The sequence below is a fragment of the Enhydra lutris genome, unplaced genomic scaffold (genome assembly GCF_002288905.1).
Source record: "Enhydra lutris kenyoni isolate GAN:26980312 unplaced genomic scaffold, ASM228890v2 scaffoldscaffold9, whole genome shotgun sequence".
In the NCBI taxonomy this organism is placed as follows: domain Eukaryota; kingdom Metazoa; phylum Chordata; class Mammalia; order Carnivora; family Mustelidae; genus Enhydra; species Enhydra lutris.
Genome location: NW_019154093.1, coordinates 45,017,956 through 45,045,503, shown reverse-complemented (window position 1 = coordinate 45,045,503; position 27,548 = coordinate 45,017,956). Strand labels below are relative to the sequence as shown.

General features: G+C 37.8%; 1 protein-coding gene and 1 pseudogene across 1 annotated transcript in view; both read right to left on the bottom strand.

The window, feature by feature from the left end:
- Positions 1–27,548, bottom strand: part of LOC111143437 (mitoguardin 1) — a 96,234-nt gene that overhangs the window by 18,583 nt on the left and 50,103 nt on the right. Inside the window, exon 8 of the mRNA XM_022497178.1 lies at positions 14,615–14,715. Within this exon, the coding sequence (XP_022352886.1) occupies positions 14,615–14,715 (101 nt within the window). The remainder of the gene's footprint in view (positions 1–14,614; positions 14,716–27,548) is intronic.
- Positions 230–14,380, bottom strand: LOC111143640 (annotated as a pseudogene).

The window sequence follows — 27,548 nt, the reverse complement described above, 5'->3', positions numbered from 1 at the left end:
CCAAAGTCCCAAAATAGGATCATGAAATAGGCTAAGTTGCATTTTAACATGGACTATTTTTTACATGTTTACATTTTCCTTTCAAACCCACCACCTAAAATTGCAAATAGGACTTACAGTTAAACAGGCTGACTATATTCCCTTATCTCACTAAAAGAAAAGAAATTAAAAAGGAAATAAATCCTCAAAACCACCCTCCAAAATGGCCCTCAATGACTCTTTCTGGTACTCATGCCTCGTCCCACACTGAAAAGCGCCAACCTGTGTAATCAATAGCATACTACAGAAATAATGAGTGTGAATTCTGAGACTAGATCATCAATAGTCACCGCATTGCTCTCACTCTTCTTGTATCAATTCCTCTGGGGGAAGCCCAGGTACCATGTTGTGATAACACTAAAGCAGTCCTACAGAGAAGTCCATGTGGTAAGCAACTTAGGTCTTCCAACAACAGGTAGCACCAACATGTTTTAAGTGAGCTGTCTTGGGAAGAGATTCTCCAGCTCCAGTCAAACCTTCATATGACTACAGCCCCAGCCAATATACTTGATCACAACTTCACAAAAAAACCTCAAGCTAGACCACCCTCATAAGCCACTTCCAAATTCCTGACCTTCAAAAATGATGATATAATAAGTGTTTTTTTTTTAAAGATTTTATTTATTTATTTGACAGACAGAGATCACAAGTAGGCAGAGAGGCAGGCAGATAGAGAAGAAAGGAAGCAGGCTCCCTGCTGAGCAGAGAGCCTGATGAGGGGCTCGATCCCAGGACCCTGGGATCATGACCCGAGCCAAAGGCAGAGGCTTTAACCCACTAAGCCACCCAGGCGCCCCAATGATATAATAAATGTTAACTGTTGTTTTTGAATGAGAAAATAACTTTGGGAGACTGGGCAAGTGTCCAGTCTCACAATTTTGGAACTGCTTCCTGGCTTAGCTGACCTTGAGCACATTAAAGCACGTGGTTTGCTCAAGGGCCAACACTTGATTGTGACTACATCACTGATCTTAACGTCTCTAAAGAAGTAGGACAAGTATACAGAAATATTCTTATGGCACTTCTCAAAGCAGTTGTACTTCTGGATGTTGTGAAGGTAGTCTTGGCCGATGACAACAGTCCCCGCATCTTCATCTTGGTTACAACACCAAACAAGATCTTACCAATAAAGGGGCATTTCTTGTCACTACAGATGCCTTCAATGGCCTCCCTGGCCATCCTGAGGCCCAGACAAACATTCTTGCAGGAGCGGGAGCTTCTCCTTGCTAATTTCTCCAAGCAAGACTCCCTTATTTTGAAAGATGGTCAGCTGCTTTTGGTAGGCTAGCTTAGACCAAAAGACACTCCCTACCTAATATATGCAGGTTCAGAATTAAATACCAAAACAAAGGGTTCCCTGAATTAGCCATTAGGACTGAATTCTCACTTCCAAAAAACCATCCTATAAAATTTGAATTTTAAAAAAATAACCTCCAAGATGCAACATGGGGGGTTAAGGGTGTAGGAGAAGAATAAATGAAACAAGATGGGATTGGGAGGGAGACAAACCATAAGTGACTCTTAATCTCACAAAACAAACTGAGGGTTAATGGGGGGAGGGGGTTGGGGGGTGGGATTATGGACATTGGGGAGGGTATGTGCTATGGTGAGTGCTGTGAAGTGTGTAAACCTGGCGATTCACAGACCTGTACCCCTGGGGATAAAAAGATATCATATGTTTAAAAAAATAAAATTTAAAAAAAAAAAACAAAACAAAACCTCCAAAACACTCAAGGCTTCATTAGAGGCCAGTGTGGGGCTCCCAGGATTTAGAAGGCTCTAACTACTAGATTAATGCTAAGACATATGCCCTCTGCCCAACTTAATCCCCAGGAAATCAAGGACACCCAGAATTAACCCCCCAATTAGGGCACAGAATCCTGCTATCCAGGACATGCCCCTGAGGCCTGGGGGTCCTCACAGCTTCAGCCCTAGCCCTAAGTCCACACCTGCGTTTTATTTTTGTCTTAAGACAGTTAGTTCTGGGTAATTATTATACAGTAACGGATAACTAATATAATAGTGGGAACAATACAACAGCAAAAGAAAAACACACAAATTTCCAGAAACTAGAAAACAAATGGAAGAGTGTGGACAGATGTAAATGATGAGGAAACCCACAGTCCTGTTAAAATATACTTAACAGGGAATATAGTCAAGGGAGAGACATTTGCTAAGCAGAGCCTCAAAGACACCAGGCTTGGAGTAGGCAGGTATGTGAAAGGAGTGAAGAAGAGGGATTAAAAATGGGAATTTAGGGGCGCCTGGGTGGCTCAGTAGGTTAAGCTCTGCCTTCGGCTCAGGTCATGATTTCAGGGTCTTGGGCTCGAGCCCCACATCAGGTTCCCTGCTCAGCAAGGAGCTTGCTTCCTCCTCTCTCTCTGCCTGCTTCTCTGCCTATTTGTGATCTCTCTCTCTGTCAAATAAATAAATAAAATCTTTAAAAAAAAATGGGAGGTTAAATGAAAGTCTATGTCCAAACAACTATAGTAGTCCCACATTCTAATTCCTGCTCTTTCCCTTTCATCCCTGAACAGGAGGATAGCTTATAGAAAAACAAATTTTCAACCAGATAACATTTCTCTTTAAAAATTATCTCGGGGTACCCAGGTGGATCAGTCAGTTAAGCGACAGACTCTTGATTTCAGCTCAGGTCTGTCATGATCATCATGATCATCAGGATTTTGAGTGGTGGGATCAAGCCCCACATTGGACTTTGCATTCTGGGTGTGGAGCCTGCTTGGTATCCTCTCTCTCCTTCTGTCCCTTCTCCCTCCCCCAAATAAGGCCTTTTTCATTCTTTATGGAGCTGTACCCTGCCTACTAGGCTATTTCCAGACCATTATCCTAAAGAAAAGCCTATCAATCAACAGACCTCAAAGAAGTAAACCAAGTATAGTTAGTCTCCTGTTCATGGGAAAGACATGCAAACCCACACACTCTATCTAAGAATATTAACTAGTCTAGTCACCAATTAAGCTTTCGAATTTGAGAAGGAAACCATCAGTACAAGAATGAGAGCCCAACATAGACAAAACTGACCCCAGAGGAAGGAAATAATTCAGGAAATAGAAATATTAAATATTAAATGGCAGATACAGCTCTCCCTTTTCAGATTATTATAAATATTTATCTTTGTCATTTTGCATATTATAATTAGTGTATTATTTTGGATTGTTATCAACAAGTGCTACCAAGTCAGAGGTGGGTATTAAAAGCTTTTCAAGGGATGCCTGGGTGGCTTAATTAGTTGAGTGCCAGACTCTTGGTTTTGCTATGATTATAATCTCAGGGTCATGGATCAAGCCCCACATCTGGCTCTAAGCTCAGTGGGGAGTCTGCTTGAGATTCTCTCTCTTCCCCTCCCCCACCCCATGCTCTTGCACTTGCACTCTCTCTCAAATAAATAAATTTTGTAAAAAAATGAAGATCAGAAAAAATTAAAACATTTTCAAACTTCCATTTAGTGTATAAGTATATGGATTATAAGAAATAACATTTTCTCTTTTTTTTTTTTTTTTTTAAAGGGAGAGAAAATCTCAAGCCAAATCCATGCCCAGTGCAGAGGCCAATGGGGGTCTAATCTCATGACCCTGAGATCATGACCTGAGCCTAAATCAAGAGTTGAACACTTAGGCCTGAGTGCCTGGTGTCTGCCTTCAACTCAGGTCATGATCTCAGGGTCCTGGGATTGAACACTCATCAAGCTCCCTGTTCAGTGTGAAGTCTTCTTCTTCCTTTCCCTCTACCCCTCCACCTTGCTCATGCATGCACATGTGTGCTCGCTCTCTCTCAAACAAATAACTAAAATCTAAAAAAAAAAAAAAAAAAAAAAATCTGACACTTAACAAACTGAGCCACCAAGGTGCCCCTAATATTTTCTCTTCAAAGAGCACCCTATAATTTATATATTAAGCACATACACACGCTGCAGAGTGTTAATTCTAAGAAAAACTGAATCCATAGCTAAAAATTACTCTTTGCAGTATTAGTTTCTACCTATTAAATGACAATCTCTTTAACAGATGGGAGAGCTAGAAGCACTAAGTGCAGCAGTATCCTAACATTTAAAAGACCTTTCAGAACTTGAAAATATTATGCTAAGTGAAAGGATATCAAACCAAAAGGTTATATATTGTATGATTCTATTTATATGAAATGTACAGAATAGGCAAATTCATAGAGACACAGAGGTAGATCAGTACTAGGGTGGAGGAGGGATAGGAGAGAACAGAGTGTGATTACTAATAGGTTGGGGTTTCTTCTTGGGGTGATAAAAATGTTCTGGAAGTAGAAATGTATTATTGGTAACACAACTAAAATCCACTGAAGTGTACACTTTTAAAAAGCGAATTTTATAGCATGTGAGCTATTTCTCAGTAAAGCTATTATTTAAAAAAGACTTTTCAGAGAAAAAAGACTGTAGTTCCAAACCAATGTTTGGCAAAGCTTATATAGGAAAATCTTGTTAATCACTTTCACAAATGACGGACCTGGCTTAGAAAAAAGCCTATGCCAGGATTTCTTTAATCTAAATAGAGAAGAAATCTTTCTGGTAATTCTGAGTAAATCTTTCAAATCTTCACAAATTGTTTAACTTCCCAAGGAGTTCAGATCTTATTTTCTTAATAACTTTCTTCATTAAGATAGTTTTCCCTACTTTAAGTATCTGGCATATGATAAATGCAATTAAAAATAATTTAACAAACATTTCTTAGAAAAGAACTTATTTTGGAACACTCACATTCCAAGATCATACATTTATACCCTAGAAGCATTCCTAAGATGTTTCTCAAATACTGAGTCCTTCTTGTGGTTTTCATGTATTTTGTTTTCCATAAGGAGTCTTTTTATCAAACCTCTGTAACTTAAACAACAAAGTAAGTATAATGAACACTTGGCAAAATATTTTTTAAAGTTGCATATTATAAAGAAACTGGAGCAATTAGGTATATATCATCCCTCACAGCAGGAAAATGCAAAGTGAGTAGCAATTCTTATAAATCATCTAGGACACAAGTATCTACAGAACAGAAAGATAAAAAGTATTTGACAAAATAGAGCATCCTTTTATGTTAAAAACTCTCAAATTTGGCACAGAAGAAATGTACCTCAATATAATAAAGGCCATATATGACAAGTCATAGTTAGTATCATACTCAACAGTGAAAGACTGAAAGCTTTTCCCCTAAGACCAAAATAAGAGTGCCCATTCTCACCACTCCTATTCAACATAGCACTGAAGTTCTAGCCAGAGCTATTGGGCAAGACAAGGAAAAAAAGGCATCCAAATTGGAAAGAAAAAAGTAAAATTGTCTCTGTCTGCACATGATTTGATCATATATATAAAGAATCTTAAAAGACCACCAAAAAACTGATAGAACATAAACAAATCTGGTAAAGTTGCAGGAAACAAAAGCAATGTATAAAAATTAGTTGCATTTCTATATACTCACAACAATCAATCAGAAAGAGAAATTAAGAGGAACATGGCAGAGTAAGAAGATCCCATGCTCATTTCAACCCAGGGATACAAGTAAATAATACTCACATCAGTGTAAATAACCCGAAAACTGACTGAAGACTGGCTGAACAAACTCTCCAAAGCTAAATGTAAGAAGGGGCCACATCACAGTGGGTAGGAAGAGCATAGGTGTGGTCAGGAGCTAAATGGACCCACAGGGCTGTTCATGAGATGTAGGGACACCACCAGTGCAGAGAGGGAAGAGAAAAAGACCCTTATACCAAGCACCTGAGCCACCTGAACCTTCAGAGTAAGACAACCAGAGGCTTTGATCCAAATTTTACAAGTTCTTACAACTGGTGGAGCTTAACACCTAGAACTTCAAAAATCAGCAAAAATCTGGTTCTGTACGAGCCAGAGGGATAGGAAACTGAGTCCCCACTCTTAAAGAGACACCACAACAAAGAGCCCACTGAGATATAGCATAGAAGCAGCAATTTGAAAAATGCCTGGGGTATACAGGAGGGAGATTTGTTTACTAATGTCAGAGTATGCGCTGGCGGGACAGGGATCTTTGGGAGAATTCTCCAGGAACAAAGGAGCTGGCGAACACAATTTCCCTTCCCCACCCAACCTAGATACACAGACACCTCCAATAATCAGTGAAACATGAATATTTGACAAATAACTTGTTAACAGTTTACCCTGCCCTGGTGGTCTCCTGCAGATACACCCTCTTCATCTGGGCCTTCCTCCAAGTCTCCTCTTATGGCAGACCTGCACAAACGTTGCGAACACACCACCCCTGCCCCTGATTTCTCCTGTGGTCCTATCCCCTTCAATACACACTTGAATGGAGCCCATCCAAAATGATCCAGTAAGCCTTGCAGTCTGCAAGCAGCCCTGACAGGGCCAACACTCCAAAGTGATTCCAGCCCTGGGGAGAAGGAAAAATAACTACATACAACAGTCCAAATGTGGCTCCAGCAGTGGACTGGGGAGAGATACCATGCCTGACCGCAGGACCTGCCCCAAAGTGAAAGCTTCCTGGGGCACAGGGAAAGTACCCTGCAGTTCGGTGCTACTGCATCTCTGACATATGCATGGTCTGACTCAACTCAAGCCCAAGGCAGCCCCAAACTGGCCCACTAAAAACACAGCGACCACCCCCTGCCCACAACAGGCAAAGAGAGCCAATTCAGACAACTGGACTGAAGGCAACAGTGGCTCAGCCACATCAGCAGGGCACATGCAGCACACATAGGAGACACACCTGAAGCAGGTTCTAGTGAACAGGGGACACTGTACTGTAGGACACTGGACCTCTTTTTCATAAGCCTATTTTCAAGGGCAGGACATAAAGCTGACTTAGATATAAAAATATATGCAGAGAATTAGACAAAATGAGGACACAGAGGAATATATTCCAAATGAAAGAACAAGACAAAATCACAGCAAGTGAGCTAAACAAAATGGAGGTAAGTGATATGCCTGAAAGAGAATTTAAAGTAATGGCCATAAAGATACTCACTGGACTTGAAAAAGAATGGAGGACCTCACTGAGACCCTCAACAAAGAGAAAACAAAACAAAACTAAAAATCAGATGAAGAACTAAGTAACTGAAACTAAAAATATAGCAGATGTAATAAATACTAAACTAGAGGAAGCAGAAGAACAAATCAATGACCTGGAAGACAGAATAATGGAAAGCCATCAAGCTGAATAGGAGAGAAAAAATAATAAAAATAAATGAAAATAGACAAGGGAAACTTGGCAACACCATAAAGCATAATAACATTTACATTATAAGGATCCCAGAAGGAGAAAGAAAAAAGGGGGCAGACAATGCATAAATGTGTTTGAAGAAATAATAGCTGAAAACTTCCTGAATCTGGGGAAGGAAACAGACATCCAGATCCAGGAGGCACAGAGAACCCCCAATAAGATCTTCTCAAGGAGGGCCAAACCAAGATACAGAGTAATTAAAATGGCAAAAAGTAGAGATAAAGAGAGAATTTTTAAAGCAGCAAAAGGAAATGAAAGTTATATACAAGGGAAACCCCATAAGACTATCAGCTGATTTTTCACCAGAAACTCAACATGCAAGAGGGAGTTCCATGATACATTCAAAGTGCTGAAGGAAAAAAAAAGAAAAAGAAAAAAAAATAATCAAGAATAATCTTGAAAAAGAACCAAGAATAATCTATCCAGTAAGGGTATCATTCAGAATAGGAGATAAAGGGTTCCCAGACAAACAAAAGTTAAAAGAATTCATAACCACTAACTCAGCCATACAAGAAATGTTAAAGGGGACTCTTTGAGTGGAAAGACCATATGCAGGAATAAGAAAAGTAGGGGCAACTGGGTGGCTCAGTGGGTTAAAGCCTCTGCTTTTGGCTTGGGGGTCATGATCTCAGGGTCCTGGGATCGAGCCCCCCCGCATCAGGCTCTCTGCTTAGCAGGGAGCCTGCTTCTTCCTCTCTCTCTCTGCCTGCCTCTCTGCCTACTTGTGATCTGTCTGTCAAATAAATAAAATCTTAAAAAAAAAAAAAAAAGAAAGAAAAGCAGGGAGCACAAAAACAGTAAAAATAGGTATGCCTATAAAAATCAGTCAAGGGACTCGCAAAATAAAAGGATATAACCTATGATATAACCCTATGCCTAAAATGCTGGGGGAAGACAAGAATGGGTTCAAACTTTAGTGACCATCAACTTAATATAGACTACTATATGCATAAGATGTGATTACAAAACTAACAGTAACTACAAATCAAAAACCAGAAATACATAAGCAAAAAAATAAAGAGAATAGAATCCAAGTATATCACTACATAAAACCAGCAATCCGTGAGAGAAAAGAGGAACAGAAAAGTACTACCAAAACAACTATAAAATAAGTAACGAAATGGCAGTAAGTACATACTTATACAGGGTGACAGGATGGATAAAAAGGCAAGACCCATCTATATGCTGCCTATAAAAGACTCATTTCAGACCAAAAAACACATTCAGGTTGAAAGTGAATGGATGGAGGAGCTATTTATTATGCAAAGGGCAGTGGGAAAAAAGCCAGGCAAGCAATACTTCCATTGGACAAAACTGACTCTATTGTTTTAGAGTAAGTTCTAAGCCCAAAGTGGGGGTTTGAACTCATGACCCTGGAATCAAGAATCATATGCTCTACTGACTGAGCCAGTCAGGTGCCCCAGAAAAAATGGACTTTAAAAGAATTCTTTATTTATTTTATTATTATTTTTTTAATATATGTTTTTAAGGTTTTATTTATTTATTTATTTCACAGACAGAGAAATCACAAGTAGGCAGAGAGGCAGGCAGAGAGAGAGGGGGAAGCAGGCTCCCTGCCGAGCAGAGAGCCTGATGCGGGTCTTGATCCCAGGACCCTGAGATCATGCCGAAGGCATAGGCTTTAACCCACTGAGCCACCCAGGTGCCCTAAAAGAGTTATTTATTTATTTTAGAGAGAGAGAGAGAGAGAGAGAGAGCATGAGCAGAAGGGGAAGAGGGAGAGGGAATGAGACTCTCAAACAGACTCTGTGCTGAACATGGGAGCCAAGAGGGAGTTTCAATCTCATGATCCTGAGATCAGGACCTGAGGTAAAACCAAGAGTCAGATGCTTAATTGACTGTGCTACCCAGGCACCCCAATGAAATAGACTTTAAAACAAAGATTGTTAGAAGAGAAAAAGAAAGACACTATATAATCATAAAGGGAACAACTCAGAAAGAAGATAAAACAATGGTAAATTTTTATGCACCCAACATGGGAGCACCCAGATACAAAAAGCAGCTAATAACAAACATAAATGAAGTGATCAATAGTAATACAATAATAGTAGGGAACTTTAACACTCCACTTACATCAATGCATAGATGATCCAAAAAGTAAACAAGGAAATGTTCCATCCTAAAACAGAAGAATGTATATTCTTTCAAAGTACACATGAACATTCTCCAGAATAGATCACATATTAGGTCACAAAACAAGCCTGTTTCAATAAATTTTAAAAAATCAAAGTCATAACATACATTTTTCCCAACCACAATGTTCTGAAACTAGAAATCAACAATACGAAAAAGATTTAGGAAGGGGCGCCTGGGTGGCTCAGTGGGTTAAGCCTCTGCGTTTGGCTCAGGTCATGATTTCGGGGTCCTGGGATAGAGACCCACATCGGGCTCTCTGCTCAGCAGGGAACCTGCTTCCCCCTCTCTCTCTGCCCGATGCTCTTCCTATTTGTGATCTCTCACTGTCAAATAAATAAAAGCTTTTTTAAAAAATCTAGGAGAAAAAATACAGAAGTAACACAAATATATGCAGAAGTAAAGTAACATGCTACTTAACAATGAATGGGTCAACTAAGAAACCAAAGATGAAATAAAAAAATACATGGAGACAAATGAAAACGAAAACAAAATGGTCCAAATGCACAGAATTATTGAATCGCTATATTGTATATCTGAAACTAATATAACACTGTATGTTTACTGGAGTTAAAATTTTAGAAAAAGAGAGGGAGAAATTAACAACCCCATTAGAAAGTAATAAAAAGAATAAAATACTTAGGAATAAATTTAACCAAGGAGGGGTTCTGGTGGCTTAATTAGCATCTGCCTTCACCTTGAATCATGATCCCAGTGTCCTGGGAGCCCCTCACTCCTTGCTCAGTGGGGAGCCTGCTTCTCCCTCTCCCTCTGCTGCTCCACCTGCTTGTGCTCTGTCAAATAAATAAATACAATCTTTTAAAAAAATTTAACCAAGGAGGTGAAAATCTGTACACTGAAAACTCTGATGAAGAAATTGAAGTGAATAAATAAGTGAAAAGTATGTTTTCACTTGAAGTTAAAGTATCTTCATGTTCATGGATCTAAAGATTTAATATTGTTAAAATCCATAAAGCCATTTTAGATTTGTTGTGATCCCTATCAAAATTCCAGTGGCATTCTTCACAGAAATAGAAAAAACAATCTTAAAATTTGTGTGGAACCACAAAAGATCCCAAGGAGCCAAAGTGATCCTGAGAAAGAACAATACTGGAGGCATCACACTTTCCGGTTTCAAACTATACTACAAAGCTGTAGTAATTACACAGTATAGTACTGGCATAAAAACAGGCACATAAAACAGCGTAACAGAATCAAGAGCCTAAAAATAAACCCTTGCATATTAGACCCACCAATATTTTATAAGAGACCCAAGAATACTCAATGAGAAAACAATAGTCTTCAATAAACAGTGATGGGATAATTAGATAATCACATGCAGAAGAATGAATTGAATACCTATCTTACACCACTCAGAAAATTAGCTCAAAATGAACTAAAGACTTAAAAGTAAGGGGTGCCTGGGTGGCTCAACTGGGTAAGCCTCCCACCCTTCATCTCAGGTCAGGTCTTGATTTCAGGGTTGTGAGTTCAAGCCCCACACTGGGCTCCACACTGGGCATGGAGCCTACTTAAAAAAAGAAAAAAAGAAAAAAACTTAAACATAAAACCTGAAACCATGTATCTGCCAAAAGATAAAAGGAAAAACTTTTTGACACTGGTCTTGACAATGATATTTTGGATAGAACACTAAAATCACAAGCAATAAAAAGCAAAATAAGTAAGTGGGACTATATCAAACTGGAAACTTTTTGTTGAGCAAAAGAAACAATCAGCAAAATGAAAAGGTAACTTACTGAATGGGAGAAAATATCTGTAAACTATCTATTTGATAAGGAGTTAATATCCAAAATATATAAGGATATTTATATATTTTGGATATATATTTGGATATATATATATATATATATATATATATATATATATTTGGATTTTATATATATTTGGATATATATTTGGATATTTTGGATATTCTGAACTGAGTAACAGAAAAATCCAATTAAAAAAATGGACAGAGGACCTGAGTAGACATTTTTCCAAACAAGACACAAATAGCCAACAGGTACATGTTGTACTCAACATCACTAATCAGGGAAATACAAACCAAAACCACAATGAGATTTCACCTCACATCTATTAGAATGGGCTATCATCAAAAAGACAAGAAATAACAAATACTGGTCTGGACAAGGATAATAGGGAACCCTGGTGTACTGTTGATGGAAATATCAACTGGTATAGCTACTATGGAAAACAATACAGAAGTTGCTCAAAAATTAAAACAGAACTACCATATAATCTGAGCAATCCCACTTGTGGGTATATATCCAAAGGAAACGAAGTCACTATTGTGAGATATGCCATGTTCACTGCAGCATTATTCACAATAGCCAATATATGGAAATAACCTAAATGTCCAATAACAAATAAACATATAAAGAAGATGTAGTGTGTATATGGGTGTGCGTGTGTGTGTGTGTGTATGAATATGTGGGTGTGTGTGTATATTATTCACCCATGATAAATAAGGAATTCCTGTCATTTGCAACAATATGGATGGACCTCAAAGGCATTATGCTAAGTGAAGTAAGTCAGAGAAAGACAAATACAGATTTCACATGTGAAATCTTTTTGAAAAAGCTAAATCCATAGAAACAAAGAGTAGAATGGCAGTTACCAGAGGCTGAGTGAGGGAAGTGGGGAGATGTTGGTCAAAGGGTACAAGCTTCCAGTAAAAAGACAAAGAAATCCTGGGTATCCATTGCACAGCATGGCAACCATAGTTAACAATACTGTATTACACACTTGAAAGTTGCTAAGAGAGTATATATTGAACATTCTCACCCCTCCATATACACATAATCCTGTGAGGTGATGGACATGTTAATTAATCTTACTATGGTAATTATTCACTATATATGTAGCAAATTATCACATCGTACACCTTAAATTTATACACGATATATCAATTATATCTCAATAAAGCTGGGAAAAATGTTAAAAAAGAACAGAAAGATAAAGCTGTCTGTATCAAATAGTAAAAGGGAAGAGAATATCTTTTCTGTAAAATATTTTATCTATTGCAAACTTACAAATATAAAAATATAAGGGAAAATGCAAACAATTCAGAAGATGCTACTGTACGCAACAACAAAAATATACATATACATATAAAGAAAAATCTTGAGAAGATTAAAGATTATGATCAGTACAGCTTTAACAAAGGCAGTGGGTGCCTGGGTGGCTCAGCTGGTTGATCATCGGCTTCTTGATTTTGGCTTGGGTCATGATCTCAGGGTCCTGGGATGGAACCCCACACAGGGCTCTGCACTCAGCATGGAGCTGGCCTGCGATTTTCTCTCTCCCTCTGCCCTCCACCACACTCTCTCTCTTGCACTCCCTCTAATAATGTTTTTTTAAATCTTTAAAAAGTAATAAAATTAAAATTAAAAAAGCAGAAATCAAGGCTTAGAGTACAAAGTATTGGAATATTAAAGCTTTCTACACTACAGCATGAATTGCAGATGTGTGATACTACTTATATGAAAAAAGCATTAATATCCAAAATTTACCATAAAAATAACGTAAAAATAAGAAAAATTGGGCATATGTGATTTTAAAAGTTATTTTAAGTAGAAAAAATTATAAATAGATGAGCATGCTGTAAGCATTCTCTTTAGATACAAAATTTAAATCTTAGTAGAAAACAACCCATAAATTTATAATTCATTGATCACCATTGTTTATACAATGGTGTATTTATATCTAGACTTTTTTTCTTTACCTAAATACTTACACAATATACTACATACATATTTTTCTGGGTTTTTTGTTTTGTTTTGTTTTTTAAGATTTTATTTATTTATTTGACAGACAGAGATCACAAGTAGGCGGAGAGGCAGGCAGAGAAAGAGAAGCAGGCTCCCTGCTAAGCAGAGAGCCCAATGCAGGGCTTGATCCCAGGACCCTGAGACCTAAGCCGAAGGCAGAGGTTTTAACCCACTGAGCCACCCAGGTGCCTCTTTTCTGTTTTTTTTTAATCACAAAATTACAACCACACTCTCTATATAAAGCTTTATATACTATTCTTTTCATTTAACAAATACTTCCATGTCATTAAAAATAAATGGATGGGGTGCCTGGGTGGCTCACTCATTAAGCATCTGCTTTCGGCTCGGGTCATGATCCCAGGGTCCGAGGATCGACCCCCACATCAGGCTCCCAGCTCGGCAGGAAGCCTGTTTCTTCTCCCTCTCCCACTCCCCCTGCTTGTGTTCCCTCTCTCACTGTGTCTCTCTCTCTGTCAAATAAATAAATAAATATTTTTAAAAATAAAAAAATAAATGGAAACATGTTTTCAGCACTACAATATTTCAAAGTATGTATGCACCATAATTTGGCATTAGACTATTTCCAGGTTTTCATTACTGTTAAAATGCCATAGTGATTATTTTTATATATAATCTTTAAAAAAAAATATCTAGGGGCGCCTGGGTCGCTCAGTGGGTTAAAGCCTCTGCCTTCGACTCAGGTCCTGATCCCAGGGTCCTGGGGATTGAGCCCCGCATCGGACTCTTTGCTCATCAGGGAGCCTGCTTCCCCCTCTCTCTCTGCCTGCCTTTCTGCCTATTTGAGATTTCTCTGTCAAATAAATAAATAAAATCTTCAAAAAAAAAAATCTAGAAGTATAATTTCTAAGCTAAGGAATCAACAAATTTTTTAAAAGATTTTATTTATTTATTTGACAGAGAGAGATCACAAGTAGGCAGAGAGGCAAGCAGAGGGAGAAGGAGAAGCAGGCTCCTGGCGGAGCAGAGAGCCCGATGTGGGGCTCGATCCCAGGACCCTGGGATCATGACCTGAGCCGAAGGCAGAGGCCCAACCCACTGAGCCACCCAGGTGCCCCTCAAAACATTTTTTTAAGAGTCCTGATGTAAGATATTATTTCCATTAAGATATTTATATACCTTACCCATAACGCACAGTATATGACAGTGTACCTCTGAAATATGTGTTCACACGTTCACCTCTCTGAAAAGACTATAAGCTCCTGTGCAAACTCATGTTCATGTTACAATCATCATTGTAACCTGGTATCTACCCCATAGTAAATACTATATAAATGGCTACTAGATTACAGCACAGTGGCAAAACTGTACTCTCTGGGTGAAAAAGAATGAGAAATTCTCCCTGGGAACACACTGTCCTACCTCTGCGGCTGAAGCAAAGGAATCAGTTGATGCAATGCTCAAGGAGTCTCGCAAGCCAAATTCATCCATATTCCCCTTCATCGTGGTAGCTGTATCTTTATCTTAAAAGTAAAAAAAAGAAAAGAAATTGATATTCCTTGTCACTGAAATTCTATAGTAGGTCTTTCTTCCTTCCTTCCTCTCTCCCTCTTTCTTTCTGTCTGTCTATCTTTAGACTACAACCTAAAAGAAAAACAGTTAAGTACAAACCAATGGGACATAATCTCATAAGATTCTCGAAGTGTATTCATTGTTCAACTGATTCTGAAACACTGCCAAGGAGAGGAGAAAGTAATATAAAGCAGACTTTTAGTTCATTTTATTTTATTTTTTTAAAGATTTTATTTATTTATTTGACAGAGAGAGGGGGAAGCAGGCTCCCCGCTGAGCAGAGAGCCAGATACAGGGCTTGATCCCAGGACCATGACCTGAGCCGAAGGCAGAGGCTTTAACCCACTGAGCCACCCAGGCGCCCCAGACTTTTACTTTAAAAAGGGATTAAACTTGGTATCAGATTTAACAAGGTTTTGGACAGGTAATAATTTAAACTGGTATATAACTAGAGTTAGATTATCTGCCATACATTGTAAAATCAGCATATACAAAAACATTCTGAAACAGAGCAAATTAGTCACAAGTTACCTTACCCAAATTGTGAGAACAAGTAGGTCCATTCATATTAAATGAATATTAACATAAAGTGTTGTCTAGCCAGTCATTTCTGATAAACTGATCAGTTAAAACAATTCAAGAAGGTGTCTATCTCTAGGGGCACCTGGCTGGTTCCACTGGTTAAGCAGCTGACCCCTGGTTTCAGCTCAGGTCATGATCCCAGGTCCTAGGATGGCAACCGAAGTCAGCCTCCGTGCTCAGCCGGGAGTCCACTGTGGATGCCCTCACCCTTTCCCACTCCTTGTTTTCTCTCTCTCTCAAATATATAAATAAAAATATAAGTATAATGTTTATTTATATCTATGTATACATTTTATATATTTATATATATATAACAAAAACAATCAGAGCTAGGACCTTGATGTTTCCTCTGGCTACCTAAGGGTCAAATATAACCATCCAATGATTACAGGAGCTGAAAAAGTTTAAATACTTTGGCAAATATTTTATCTGGCCATGCCAAGCCAGTCTACATATTAACATATGCAGCATTCTGAATGGGGTATCAATATCTTTACATACTATCATCAGGAATCTGTTAACATTGAATTTTCAAATAAATACTGAACTTGCTTACAGATGAGTCTACATTGTAGCAAACAACTGATATCTTTTAAAATTTATCACAAGTATGAAAAAGCAAAGAACAAACTATATACTAATATTTCTTAGTGATCCTCAATCTGCTAAATTTGTCAGAAACTTTATCTTCTTTAAAAAGGAACCAGGAATCTCTCTGGCTTTCATTCATCCAAACTTGTATTCCATCATTTTTCCCAAAATAAAGTTCATTACCTTTACCAGAAATTTTCCAAGTCTTTTTCAAAAAACTCAAGTACCACAAAACATGGACATTTGTGATTCTATAAAAGAAATGTAGAGTGTCTTTTTTTTTAATGCAAACTATTTAGTTTAAACTCAAGTTTTGCAACCAATTTATATTCCAAACTGTAAGCCAAGCAGAAAAGCAAAGGAGCCATAACTGGTACAAAGTTCATTCCTGTTAGGTATTGAAAATAACCATACAGATATTTTTTTTTCCTACTTTATATTTAGGGGGCCCACATTTCACAATTTAACCACTTATCTTCCAAGTTTAAGTTATAACTGTTTCCAGATGAAGGTTACATCAATCCTTTTAAAGTACTTAACTTCACAGCTTAAAATCCTTCTACTACTAAATGACTATTAATGGAAAAAAATCAGAAATTAAATTATTCTGTTTTCAAAAACACACCTTCTTTTAAAAATTTAAATTTTTCATTGAACTTGAGAACTAAACAACATAATTGGCTTTATGCTTATAAACAGCTGTACGATTGGTATTTTTGGACATTCAATTATCCAGAAAAATACCCATTATTTCTTTCAGTGCACATGTGACTTTTAAAAATGCACAAACTTTGGGGCGCCTGGGTGGCTCAGTGGATTAAGCCTCTGCCTTCGGCTCAGGTCGTGATCTCAGGATTCCGGGATTGAGCCCCGCATTGGGCTCTCTGCTCGGCGGGGAGCCTGCCTCCTCCTCTCTCTCTGCCTGCCTCTCTGCTTACTTTGATCTCTTTCTCTCTCCTTCTGTCAAATAAATAAATAAAATCTTAAAAAAAAAAAATAAATAAATAAATAAAATAAAAAAAATAAAAATGCACAAACTTTGAGAGATAAATCATTTACAAAATTGAAACTGGCATTTACAGCTTTTAACCCTTTACCTTCTTATTTTTCCATTGTTAGTATTAATTGTGCAAAATGAAATCACAGTACAATTTTCATTAGGCCAAACCACTTTTAAACCAGGATTAAATTATGAGTCATTTAAGTTAAATCTTGGTTCCATACGACTTCTGCTATTTTCAGCGTGGAACACAGACATTTATCTTATGTCACTTTACCTTTCAGACATTACCCATGAGCTGTTAAAAGTCTGTTTTACTTCACTCAACAGTAACCAGCTAGTACTTTACTCAAAAAAAAAAAAAAAAAGAAAAGAAAAGAAAAAAACCTAACAAGAAAAAATGGCTCAGAGGCACTGGTGGAAAGATTTATTCATTAAATCTCATTTCGGAAACCAGAGACCATACCTCTTATTTCATTAATTGTTATGATTCCTGGAATGGCAGCTTAAATTATGAACAGAAATAATACATGTTTTTTTAGATAAGCAAACAGAAAGTATAAAGAAAGAATATTGAGTAACATCTCAAACTACCTACTTTCATGAATCAAATTAAAATTTCAAATACTCGTTCTAGGGGTGCCTGGGTAGCTCAGGCGTTAAGAGTGTGCCTTCGGCTCAGGTCATGATCCCAGGGTCCTGGGATTGAGCCCTGCATTGGGCTCCCTGATCAGCAGGAAGCCTGCTCTCTCTCTCTCCCACTCCCCCTGCTTATGTTCCCTCTCTTGCTATGTCTCTCTCTGTCAAATAAATAAATAAATAAATAAATTTTAAAAAATTAAAATAAAATACCCATTCTAAAAAGTATAAATTCTTGCTTGTGATACTGAAAGACAGGGACAGCATGGAAAACTGAAAATTAATGGCTTCATGTTAGTCAGTATTTTCAGAAACATCTTACCAAATTTTTCTTAGCAAAAAAAAAAAAAAAAGAAAAGCAAACACCACATTATCTTTACACACAGAATAATATAAATTGGAAAAAATGGCAATTCTTATTTTTGTTAAGGATATACAACAATGGAAACTTACATACCCCTAGTAGAAATGTCAATTAGTACAAACACTTTGGAGAGTTTGGCAGTATCTCTGAAAGTTTAAGACTGCATTCTCTATGATTAGCAATTCTATCCTTTGGTGTTCGTTACAGAAGTACATAGTTATATATGGAAAAGAATGGCAGTAACAACACTGCTTATAAAAACTCCAAACTAGAAAGAAAACCGTAATTGTCCATCTACCACACAATACACAAACTGGGGTATATTTAAACAATGAAATATTATACAACAATAAAAGTGAATGAATTCCTGCTATATGCAAGAATAAGGATGAATCTCAAATGTTGAGTGAACAATTATATGTATGATTTCATTCACATAAAATTCAAAACAAGCAAAATTAAACTACAATGATCAGGACTACATTTAGTTGGTCAAACTCTAAGAAAAACCAGGAGGTAATTACTATGAGTGTCAGGAGAGTGGTCTTAGGAATACGGGGGAAGGGTGTTGATTGGGACCAGGTACAAGGGGACCTTCTAGGGAGTTGTCAAAGTTTTACTTATTTATTTATTTAAAGATTTTATTTATTTATTTGACACAGAGAGAGGGAGAGAGACAGAGAGAGGAAACACAAGCAGGCGGAGTGGGAGAGGGAAAAGCAGGCCTCCCACAGAGCAGGGAGCCCAGCTTGATCCCAGGATTCTGGGATCATGATCTGGGCCGAAGGCAGATGCTTAACAACTGAGCCACCCAGGCACCCTTATTTTTATATTTTTTGAAGATTTTATTTTGGGGTGCCTGCGTGGCTCAGTCAGTTAAGCTTCTGCCTTTGGCTCATATCATGATCCCAGGGTCCTGGGATTGAGTCCTCTGTGGGACTCCCTGCTCAGTGGGGAGTCTGCTTCTCCCCCCTCTCGACCCCTCCCCCTTGTTCATGCACTCCTTCTCTCTCTCTCACACGCCTTCTCTCTCTCAAATAGATAAATTCTTTAAAAATAAATAAAAGATTTTATTTTATTTTTAAAGATTTTATTTATTTATTTGACAGAGAGAGCACAAGCAAGGGGAACAGCAGAGGGAGAAGGAGAAACAGATACCCTACTGAGTAGGGAGCCCAATGCAAGACTCAAACCCAGATCCTGGGATCATAACCTGAGTGGAAGGGAGCCACTTAACTGACCAACCCACCCAGGTGACCCAAAGATTTTATTTTGTAATTAGTCTCTATATCCAATGTGGGGCTCAAACATAAATCTGAGATCAAGAGTTGCATGTTTCACTAACCAAGCCAGCCAGGTGTCCTGGCAATGTTTAATTTTTTTAAGTTTTTTATTTTATTTATTTATTTTTTTTTAAAGATTTTATTTATTTATTTATTTGTCAGAAAGAGAGAGAGAGAAAGCACACAAGCAGGCAGAGAGGCGGGCAGAGGCGGAGAGAGAGGCAGGCTCCCTGCTGAGCAGAGAGCCCGATGCGGAACTCGATCCCAGGACCCTGGGATCATGACCTGAGCTGAAAGCAGCAGCTTAACCCACTGAGCCACCCAGGCGTCCCAAGTTTTTTTTTTTTTTTTTTTTTTTTAAAGATTTTACTTATTTAAATGAAAGAAAGAAAAAGAGAGAGCTTGAACAGGGGGAGGGGCAAAGGGAGAGGGAGATGCAGACTCTCCACAAGCAGGAAGCCTGATGCAGAGCTCAATCCCAGGACCTCGAGTTCAGATGCTTAACCCACTGAGCCACCCAGGCTCCCCTGCAATGCATTATTTTTTTATCTACATGATAGTTACACAAGAGAGTAGAATAAATCACTATGCTTTGTTTTGTGCACTTTCCTCTTAAGGGTTTACATAGAAGGAAAGAAAACAATGTATCTATATATATCTTGCTCCCAAATGGCTGAGAGCAGAAAAGACAATGAACTATTGCAGTGTTGGAAGTAAAGCTATAAATTATTGGACATAAATTTTATTCCCTGATACAGGAAATATTTATAATGATGCTAAGTTCAAAAAGTCAAAAGATCCAATGAGTTTGTTAAGTATAAAAGCAAATTGAAAATAATTTATCTGTACCCCATAGTGGAATACCAGTAGTTGTGGAAGACTCGAATGCCATGAAGATACCACTCCCACCTTTTTCCTCCTGGCTTATCAGTATTTCTTTGCTTTTTAGTGATTGATTGGTTTAGAATTTTAAGTGGGAATGTTTTGGTGGGGATAATCAACTATTTGCAGGAAGAAGACATGGAAAACTAAGCAATGCTGGCTATTTAATGACAACAAGAGTGTGATGAAACCAACAGACATTTATTTTGCACTTACTACTTGCCAGAAACCAAGTTACATGCCTTACATACATTATCTCATAATTCTCACACTAATCCTTTGAGATCGCTACTATTCTTTTTTCTTTTTCGTTTTATATATTAAGAAGCTAATGTATAGAAATGTTAAGGGATGGTCCACACTCACGCAGTTAAGAAATGGAATGGCAGGATTCAAAAAAGGTCATCTGACATGGGATTCCATGCTATGAAATTATGGAGCTGTCGTGTCCTATGCAGTACGTGCTAGCCACATGGATCTACTGAGCACATGAAATGTGGCTAGTCAGAATTGAGATGTGCAGTAAGTGTAAAATACACAACAGACCTTGAAGGCTTTGTACCAAAAAATATAAAATCTTATTAATATAAATTTGGTTTAAGAAAAAATATATTTTTTTAAAGATTTATTTATTTATTTGACAGAGAGAGAAATCACAAGTAGGCAGAAGTAGGCAGAGAGGCAGGCAGAGAGGGAGAAGCAGGCTCCCTGCTGGGCAGAGAGCCCGATGTGGGGCTCGATCCCAGAACCCTGGGATCATGACCTGAGCCAAAGGCAGAGGCTTAACCCACTGAGCCACCCAGGAGCCCCAAGAAAAAATATTTTTAAAATTAATTTCATCTCGGGGCGCCTGGGTGGCTCAGTGGGTTGAGCCGCTGCCTTCGGCTCAGGTCATGATCTCAGGGTCCTGGGATCGAGTCCCGCATCGGGCTCTCTGCTCAGCGGGGAGCCTGCTTCCCTCTCTCTCTCTCTCTCTCTCTGCCTGCCTCTCCGTCTACTTGTGATCTCTCTCTGTCAAATAAATAAATAAAATCTTTAAAAAAAAAAATTAATTTCATCTCTTTCATTTCACTTTTTTGTGGGCCTACTGAAAAACTTAAAGTTACATTTGTCACTCACATTATATTTCTATCAGACAGTACTGTTCGAGCATTCCTGTCTCATATCTTATCTCTGTGCAAAGAGTTTACAAGTCCTTTACAGGATTCAGGCTCAACTCACATTTTTTGAGTGTCTAATAGTAGTGCCCACAGCATTCTGCTAAATGCTTTCACGGGCTATTATATTTGCTATGTCCAACTGTTAGGCAGAAATAGCCTAATTATCCACAAGAATGCTTTACTGGAACAAAAACAAAACAAAACAAAAAAGCCATTTTCCAATCAAAATCTTCAATGGCTCCTCACCTGGTTTTCAAAACTTTCCATAATTTCTGTTCACCCTATCTAATCTTGTTTTCTATTAACTAATTCTATTAATTAATAAAAGATCCCTCAGCTATATTATACTATATACTGTACTATTATTATATACTACCATACTATATATTATATAATTGTGCACTATATGCCATATAGTATAATGGGTATTATACTATAATATATATTTTGTGTATATTACCATATATTATACTTACACTATGTTATATACTATATTATTCACTATACTCCCACTTGCCTTAGTAAAAATGCAATGGGTGAAAGTTTGGGTTTTCAAATCAGGTAGCACTTGGATCCCAATTCTAATCACCAGTTTTGTTACTTGTTACCAAGGTACACTAGGGATAATGATACCAATTTCATAGTTGTCATGAGGATTAAATAAGAGATTTATGGAGGCATAGTACTTAGTACATAGTAAGTGCTAAATAATTTTTCACAGCTATTACTATTGCATATGCATTCTTTTCAAGACTTTGGTTCCTTCTATATCTTCTCCAACACATAAATTTTTCCTTCTGCTCCCTTGCTGCATGCTAACCAGAAACACATGCTGTTTTATAATATGCAACTCAAGTACTATCACCTGTTAGGTATCCTCCAAAAATTATCTGATTTTTTGCTTCTATATAATGCTGTGCAGCAAAAGTATTAAAATCATGGTTTCTGGAGCCAGACTGCTTGGATTCAAATTTGGACTCTGCTACTTAGCTGTGTAACAACCTTGACTAAGTTTATACTCTCCATTTTTCAGTATCCTTACTTGGAAAATGGGAATATAGTATACCTCATAGAGTTGTGTAAGGATTAAATGAGTTAATACATGTGAAGTAAGCATTCATTCAATAAGTATTAGCTATTCATATTATTACATAAAAGATATGTATGTATAATTTAATAACTATCTGAATTTTTTTTTTTTTTTTTTTTTTAAGAGAGAGTGAGTTGGGGGTGGGCAGAAGGAGAGAGAAAATCTTAAGCAGGCTCCACAGCCAGTGCAGAACCCAATACGGGGCTTGATCTCATGACCCTGAGATCACGACCTGAGCCAAAATGAACAGCTGGATGCTTAACCAACCAAGCCACCCAGGCACCCCTACACTATCTGAATTTTTACTTAACAATTGCCTGAATATATAGCCTGTCTATCCAGCTAGACTGAAACAACTATTCAGAGACCTCCTCATCTTTTTTCTTTTTCTTTCATTTTTTTTTCCCTGATGGTTCCTACACTTCTCAAAATAGCACTGAACACATTAATGATACTTCAATATTTGCTGAAATAAACTAAATAAAATTTGGTATATAAAGTGACCATGCCTAAGACATGAAAATCCCTATTTTTAAAAGCCTCTTCTGTCTCTCCTCTGAATCATTTTGCCTATTACATTACTTTTACTTCTTTTCAGAGCCCTGTTAAAATTCTTATTTTTCCAATACTCAGCTATAAATTAATTAAACTTATGATACTTTCTTGTAAACCCAAAATATGTGGCTATGCCCCATAATGCCTAATCTTTAACCTTAGAAGTAACTAAAATACTTTCCACATAATTGGGGGATTAAATATAAAAATACTTTAAGTTACCACTTTGATGAGAGAGAGAGAGAGAGAGAGAGGTTCTTTTCTCTCTTTTTCTTTAGTAAACTCTATGCCCAGCGTGGGGCTTGAACTCATGACCCTGAGATTAAGACTAGCATTCTCCACCAACTGAGTTGGCCAGGTACCCCAAACCTAAAACTTTTTAAAAAGTTTTAGGCTCAGTGGGTTAATAAGCCTCTGCCTTCAGCTCAGGTCATGATCCCAGGGTCCTGGGATCAAGCCCCGCATTGGGCTCTCTGCTCAGCAGGGAGCCTGCCTCCTTCTCTCTCTCTCTCTCTCTCTCAATCTCTCCCTGCTTCTCTGCCTACTTGTGATCTGTCAAATAAAGAAATTTTTAAAATCTTTAAAAAAGGGGCGCCTGGGTGGCTCAGTGGGTTAAGCCGCTGCCTTCGGCTCAGGTCATGATCTCAGAGTCCTGGGATCGAGCCCCACATCGGGCTCTCTGCTCAGCAGGGAGCCTGCTTCCTCCTCTCTCTGCCTGCCTCTCTGCCTGCTTGTGATCTCTCTGTTAAATAAATAAATAAAATCTTTAAAATAAATAAATAAATAAATAAATAAAATCTTGAAAAAAAAGTAAAAAAATAAAAATAAATAAAATTTTTTTTTAAAAATTGCTTTACCTATCTCAATCACCCAGAACTTTTAAAACATTCATGCATAGACATAAACTATGTTCTTCTTTGGAACGATACTAAAAGTATAATGTTTACTTTTAACTCAACAGTTATACATTTTAGGCCAAAAATCTGACTGGATTCAAGCCTTCCTCCTTCTTTCACAATCTCATAATTCACATATTACTTAAGTCTTTTTCAAAGCAGAATTTGCTTGAAAGTTAAAAAAAAAAAAAGAAAGAAAGAAAGAAATCAAAGAACAAGCAAGAAGACACTTCAACCTTGGAATTTACAACTTCAGGCCTAAATCTACTTCTTTAAACCAATCCAAATGGGTTTTCTGCTTGTCTCACTTTTGCCATCCCTAGGCACATTCTATTTTCTGTCACTTAAGAAGCCATCAGGTCTATTTTAACCTCAGTAGATTCTAGTGGAGATTCCAAAGATGCCACTCTTCTTTTAAAATCCAGGCTGTCCACTGTGGATTTTATAACACCAGCAAGAAGAGGAAGGCTGCCAAATGTCTCAATGTCATCTGACTTCTGTGTCAGCAGCTATTCTCCAGATGATTTTTAGCAGCTTAAATGATTTGGAACCTTGTCTTTCTATGGTTTTATTAAAAGTGGAAAGTTCCTGCTGCCGACAAGAGAAGCTATTTTCCAAACAGTCTGCTGTAATCTGCTAAAATAATTAAGAAATCTAGAAAACTACTGCTGCTCTTTGTCCATCTTCTATGACTACAACTACCTGCCCCATCTAAATTGCGAACAGCTTTTTATTTTTATTTGTTTTAAAATGTTATAGGATAATTTTAGGCGGGGGAGTTGAATACAAAAAAATTAAACCAATATAATTTTAGGAAGTAAAACAACTAAGAGAGCCAGGAGATGATATTTTCTTAAATTTTTCCTCAATGTACCTTAATACTGAAAAGAGTAACAATGAAATCCACTGAAACAAAAGAAAAAACTGATCAGCTCTTGACGTGTTATGACTTATAGCTTTGACTATGTGAAATAATAAATGTACAAAACAGCTTGACACTACTGATCTACCCAAAAGAGTTTTCCATAACTTGTCTCTGGCGTTCTTTATCTATCAAAACTTCTTATATGCCATGACTGCCCAATGTAACAACTGTCATTCCTAACAGAGAAATACAGCTGCCAATGCAAAATGAGTAATAGAAGGAAAGAAAAAGGAGTAACAGCATTTTCTACCATTTTTTAGCAGAAGAAAGGACTAGATAACCTAAAGTGGAACAAAAGTAATTAAGGTTATGGCTTTAGTTATAGAGACTTTACTAGGGTCACTAGCAAGAGCTGGTCATTCTGTACACTACACAAAGGCCACTGGCCAATGAGACAAGTCAGGGCAGAAATCCAGCCCACATTCTGGGCCTGCATCTTCTAGGAGGAAGGTGAACCTTTTTCTTATCATGAAAGAACCCTTTCCAAGGGGCTACATAGGCCTTTTCCTAATCATCCAAAGGTCTTGTGTTAGTGAAGTCCTGGACTTAGAAATCCAAGCTGCTAAGATGTAACTTGAGTAAAAAGAGGCAAAGGCAAGTAGCAGGAATTTCTCTTGTCTCTGGCACCCCAGTGATTTTCACTACATTGCTTCAGCTCTGAACCTACTTTGACTTACATATATAATACCAGTCTGTAGTATTACTAACCCCTTCGAAATTAAGATTATGAGCCTTAAAACATAGGAGGAAATTACTAATCCAAATTTCTTGTATGTTCTGCAATTTGTACTCTGTATATTTAGAAGGCTGAGTATACAAACGAGCCTGTAATTCATGTCACCCCCCTAAAAATAAACCCTCAGGGAGTTTATCCTCCAACACAATGATCCTGCAGGAAAGGAACAGGACAAGGTTTTATTTATTTTTTTTTTAAGATTTTATTTATTTATTTGACAGAGAGAGAGATCACAAGCAGGCAGAGAGGCAGGCAGAGAAGCGGGGGGGGGGGAAGCAGGCTCCCTGCTGAGCAGAGAGCCCGATGGGGGCCTCGATCCCAGGACCCTGAGATCATGACCCGAGCTGAAGGCAGAGGCTTTAACCCACTGAGCCACCCAGGTGCCCAGGACAAGGTTTTAGAGGGTCAACTCTGGGTTGTCTGACATTTGACTCAAGACCATAGGTTGAGGTATTTCCTCTTGTTTCCAAGCTCTTTCAATATTGCTAAATGTTCTATCTGGCTGCTTATCAAAAGAGAAGAATAACATCTCTCTAGTGGTCAGGAAGTTCCACTTTAAAGTTTTCCTATTCTCTGCCAGAGAATTTGTGCAGTCAGTACTAGTGTGGAAAAACCTCTAATATTTCCCTATAGAATGTGTCACTTTCTCAATGAAATCCTCTGCATAAAAGAGCAGAAAGATGGACAAAGTATTTAAACTTAACTAGTCAACACTTCCATAGTCTCCTGCAAACACATAAATGTGATTATGACTTATAATTCTCAGTGGTTCCCTTTTCCCAAGATACAAAACAAGGACCTTCATGATTTCTCTCTTGCCCACTTTTCTTGATTCTCTTCCCACCTCTCTCCTACATATGCTGCGTTCCCAAGACCTAACAGGCTTATTAATTCATGGTGTTTGGTCTGCTTGAAATGCCCTTTTCTCAATTTTCTTCCCGGTGGATGATCTTTCTTCAAGTGTCACACCTATGAAGACTTTCTCAAGCCCCCAGATTAATAATCTATGCTTTTCTTTGGTGTTTTTATGGCACTTTCTAAACACATTATTAAAGTACTTACTCCACTCTGCTATATAATTTTTTAATGCCTACATAACTCCAAAACAAGATTCTGTGTTGCTTAAAAACAAAGATGAAATCTTCATCCTTATTTCTCCAGTGCCTTATAACAAGTTTGACATATATTAGGCAATCAAGTGTTTGCTAAATAAATGTTTGAGACCTAAGATCCTATGAGTTCATTCTGTTCAAAAAATAGATTGTAATGAGGCCTAAACATGTATCTGAAATATGCAAAGCAATACTGCAAAACTATAAAAATTCCTGGTTTGTTTTTAAGGGCTAAATTTGTTCCTACACATCAGTATGAAAGAATCTCAAAGTTCTTTGTTCAGCCAAAAAAATAATATTTATCAAACTTATGGCTTCAGATTTGCCTGTTATTACAGCTATTGCATATACTACTCTCTATAGAAAACATAAGCAAACTATTAAACCCAGTTAATTTTAGAAGAAATCTAATTACAGTATAATTAACAAGCTTGAACTTAACTTCTATAACCTTATCAACTAGAGGCGCCTGGGTGGCTCAGTCAGTTAAGTGTCTAACTTTGGCTCAGGTCATGATCTTGTCTGGGATAGAGCCCCACAGGTTCCCTGCTCAGAGGGGAGTCTGCTTCTCCCTCTCCCTCCAACCCTCCCCCTGCTCATGCTCTCTCAAATAAATAAAATCTTAAAAAAAATATATGAATCAACTAAATCATGTCCCTAAGAAACTGCTAGCAAGCTTCATTTGTTGTTAATCAGGTTTATTTTTACACTAGTATTAAATTCAGCAATTTGGTCTAGCCCTAATAGCCTAAGGAAAGTGAATAAAGAATATTCTTAATCCTAGGGGCACCTGGGTGGCTCAGTGGGTTAAAGCCTCTGCCTTCAGCTTGGGTCGTGATCCCAGGGTCCTGGGATCGAGCCCCACATCCGGCTCTCTGCTCCACGGGGAACCTGCTTCCTCCTCTCTCTCTCAGCCTGCCTCTCTGCCTACTTGTGATCTCTATCTGTCAAATAAAATCTAAAAAAAAA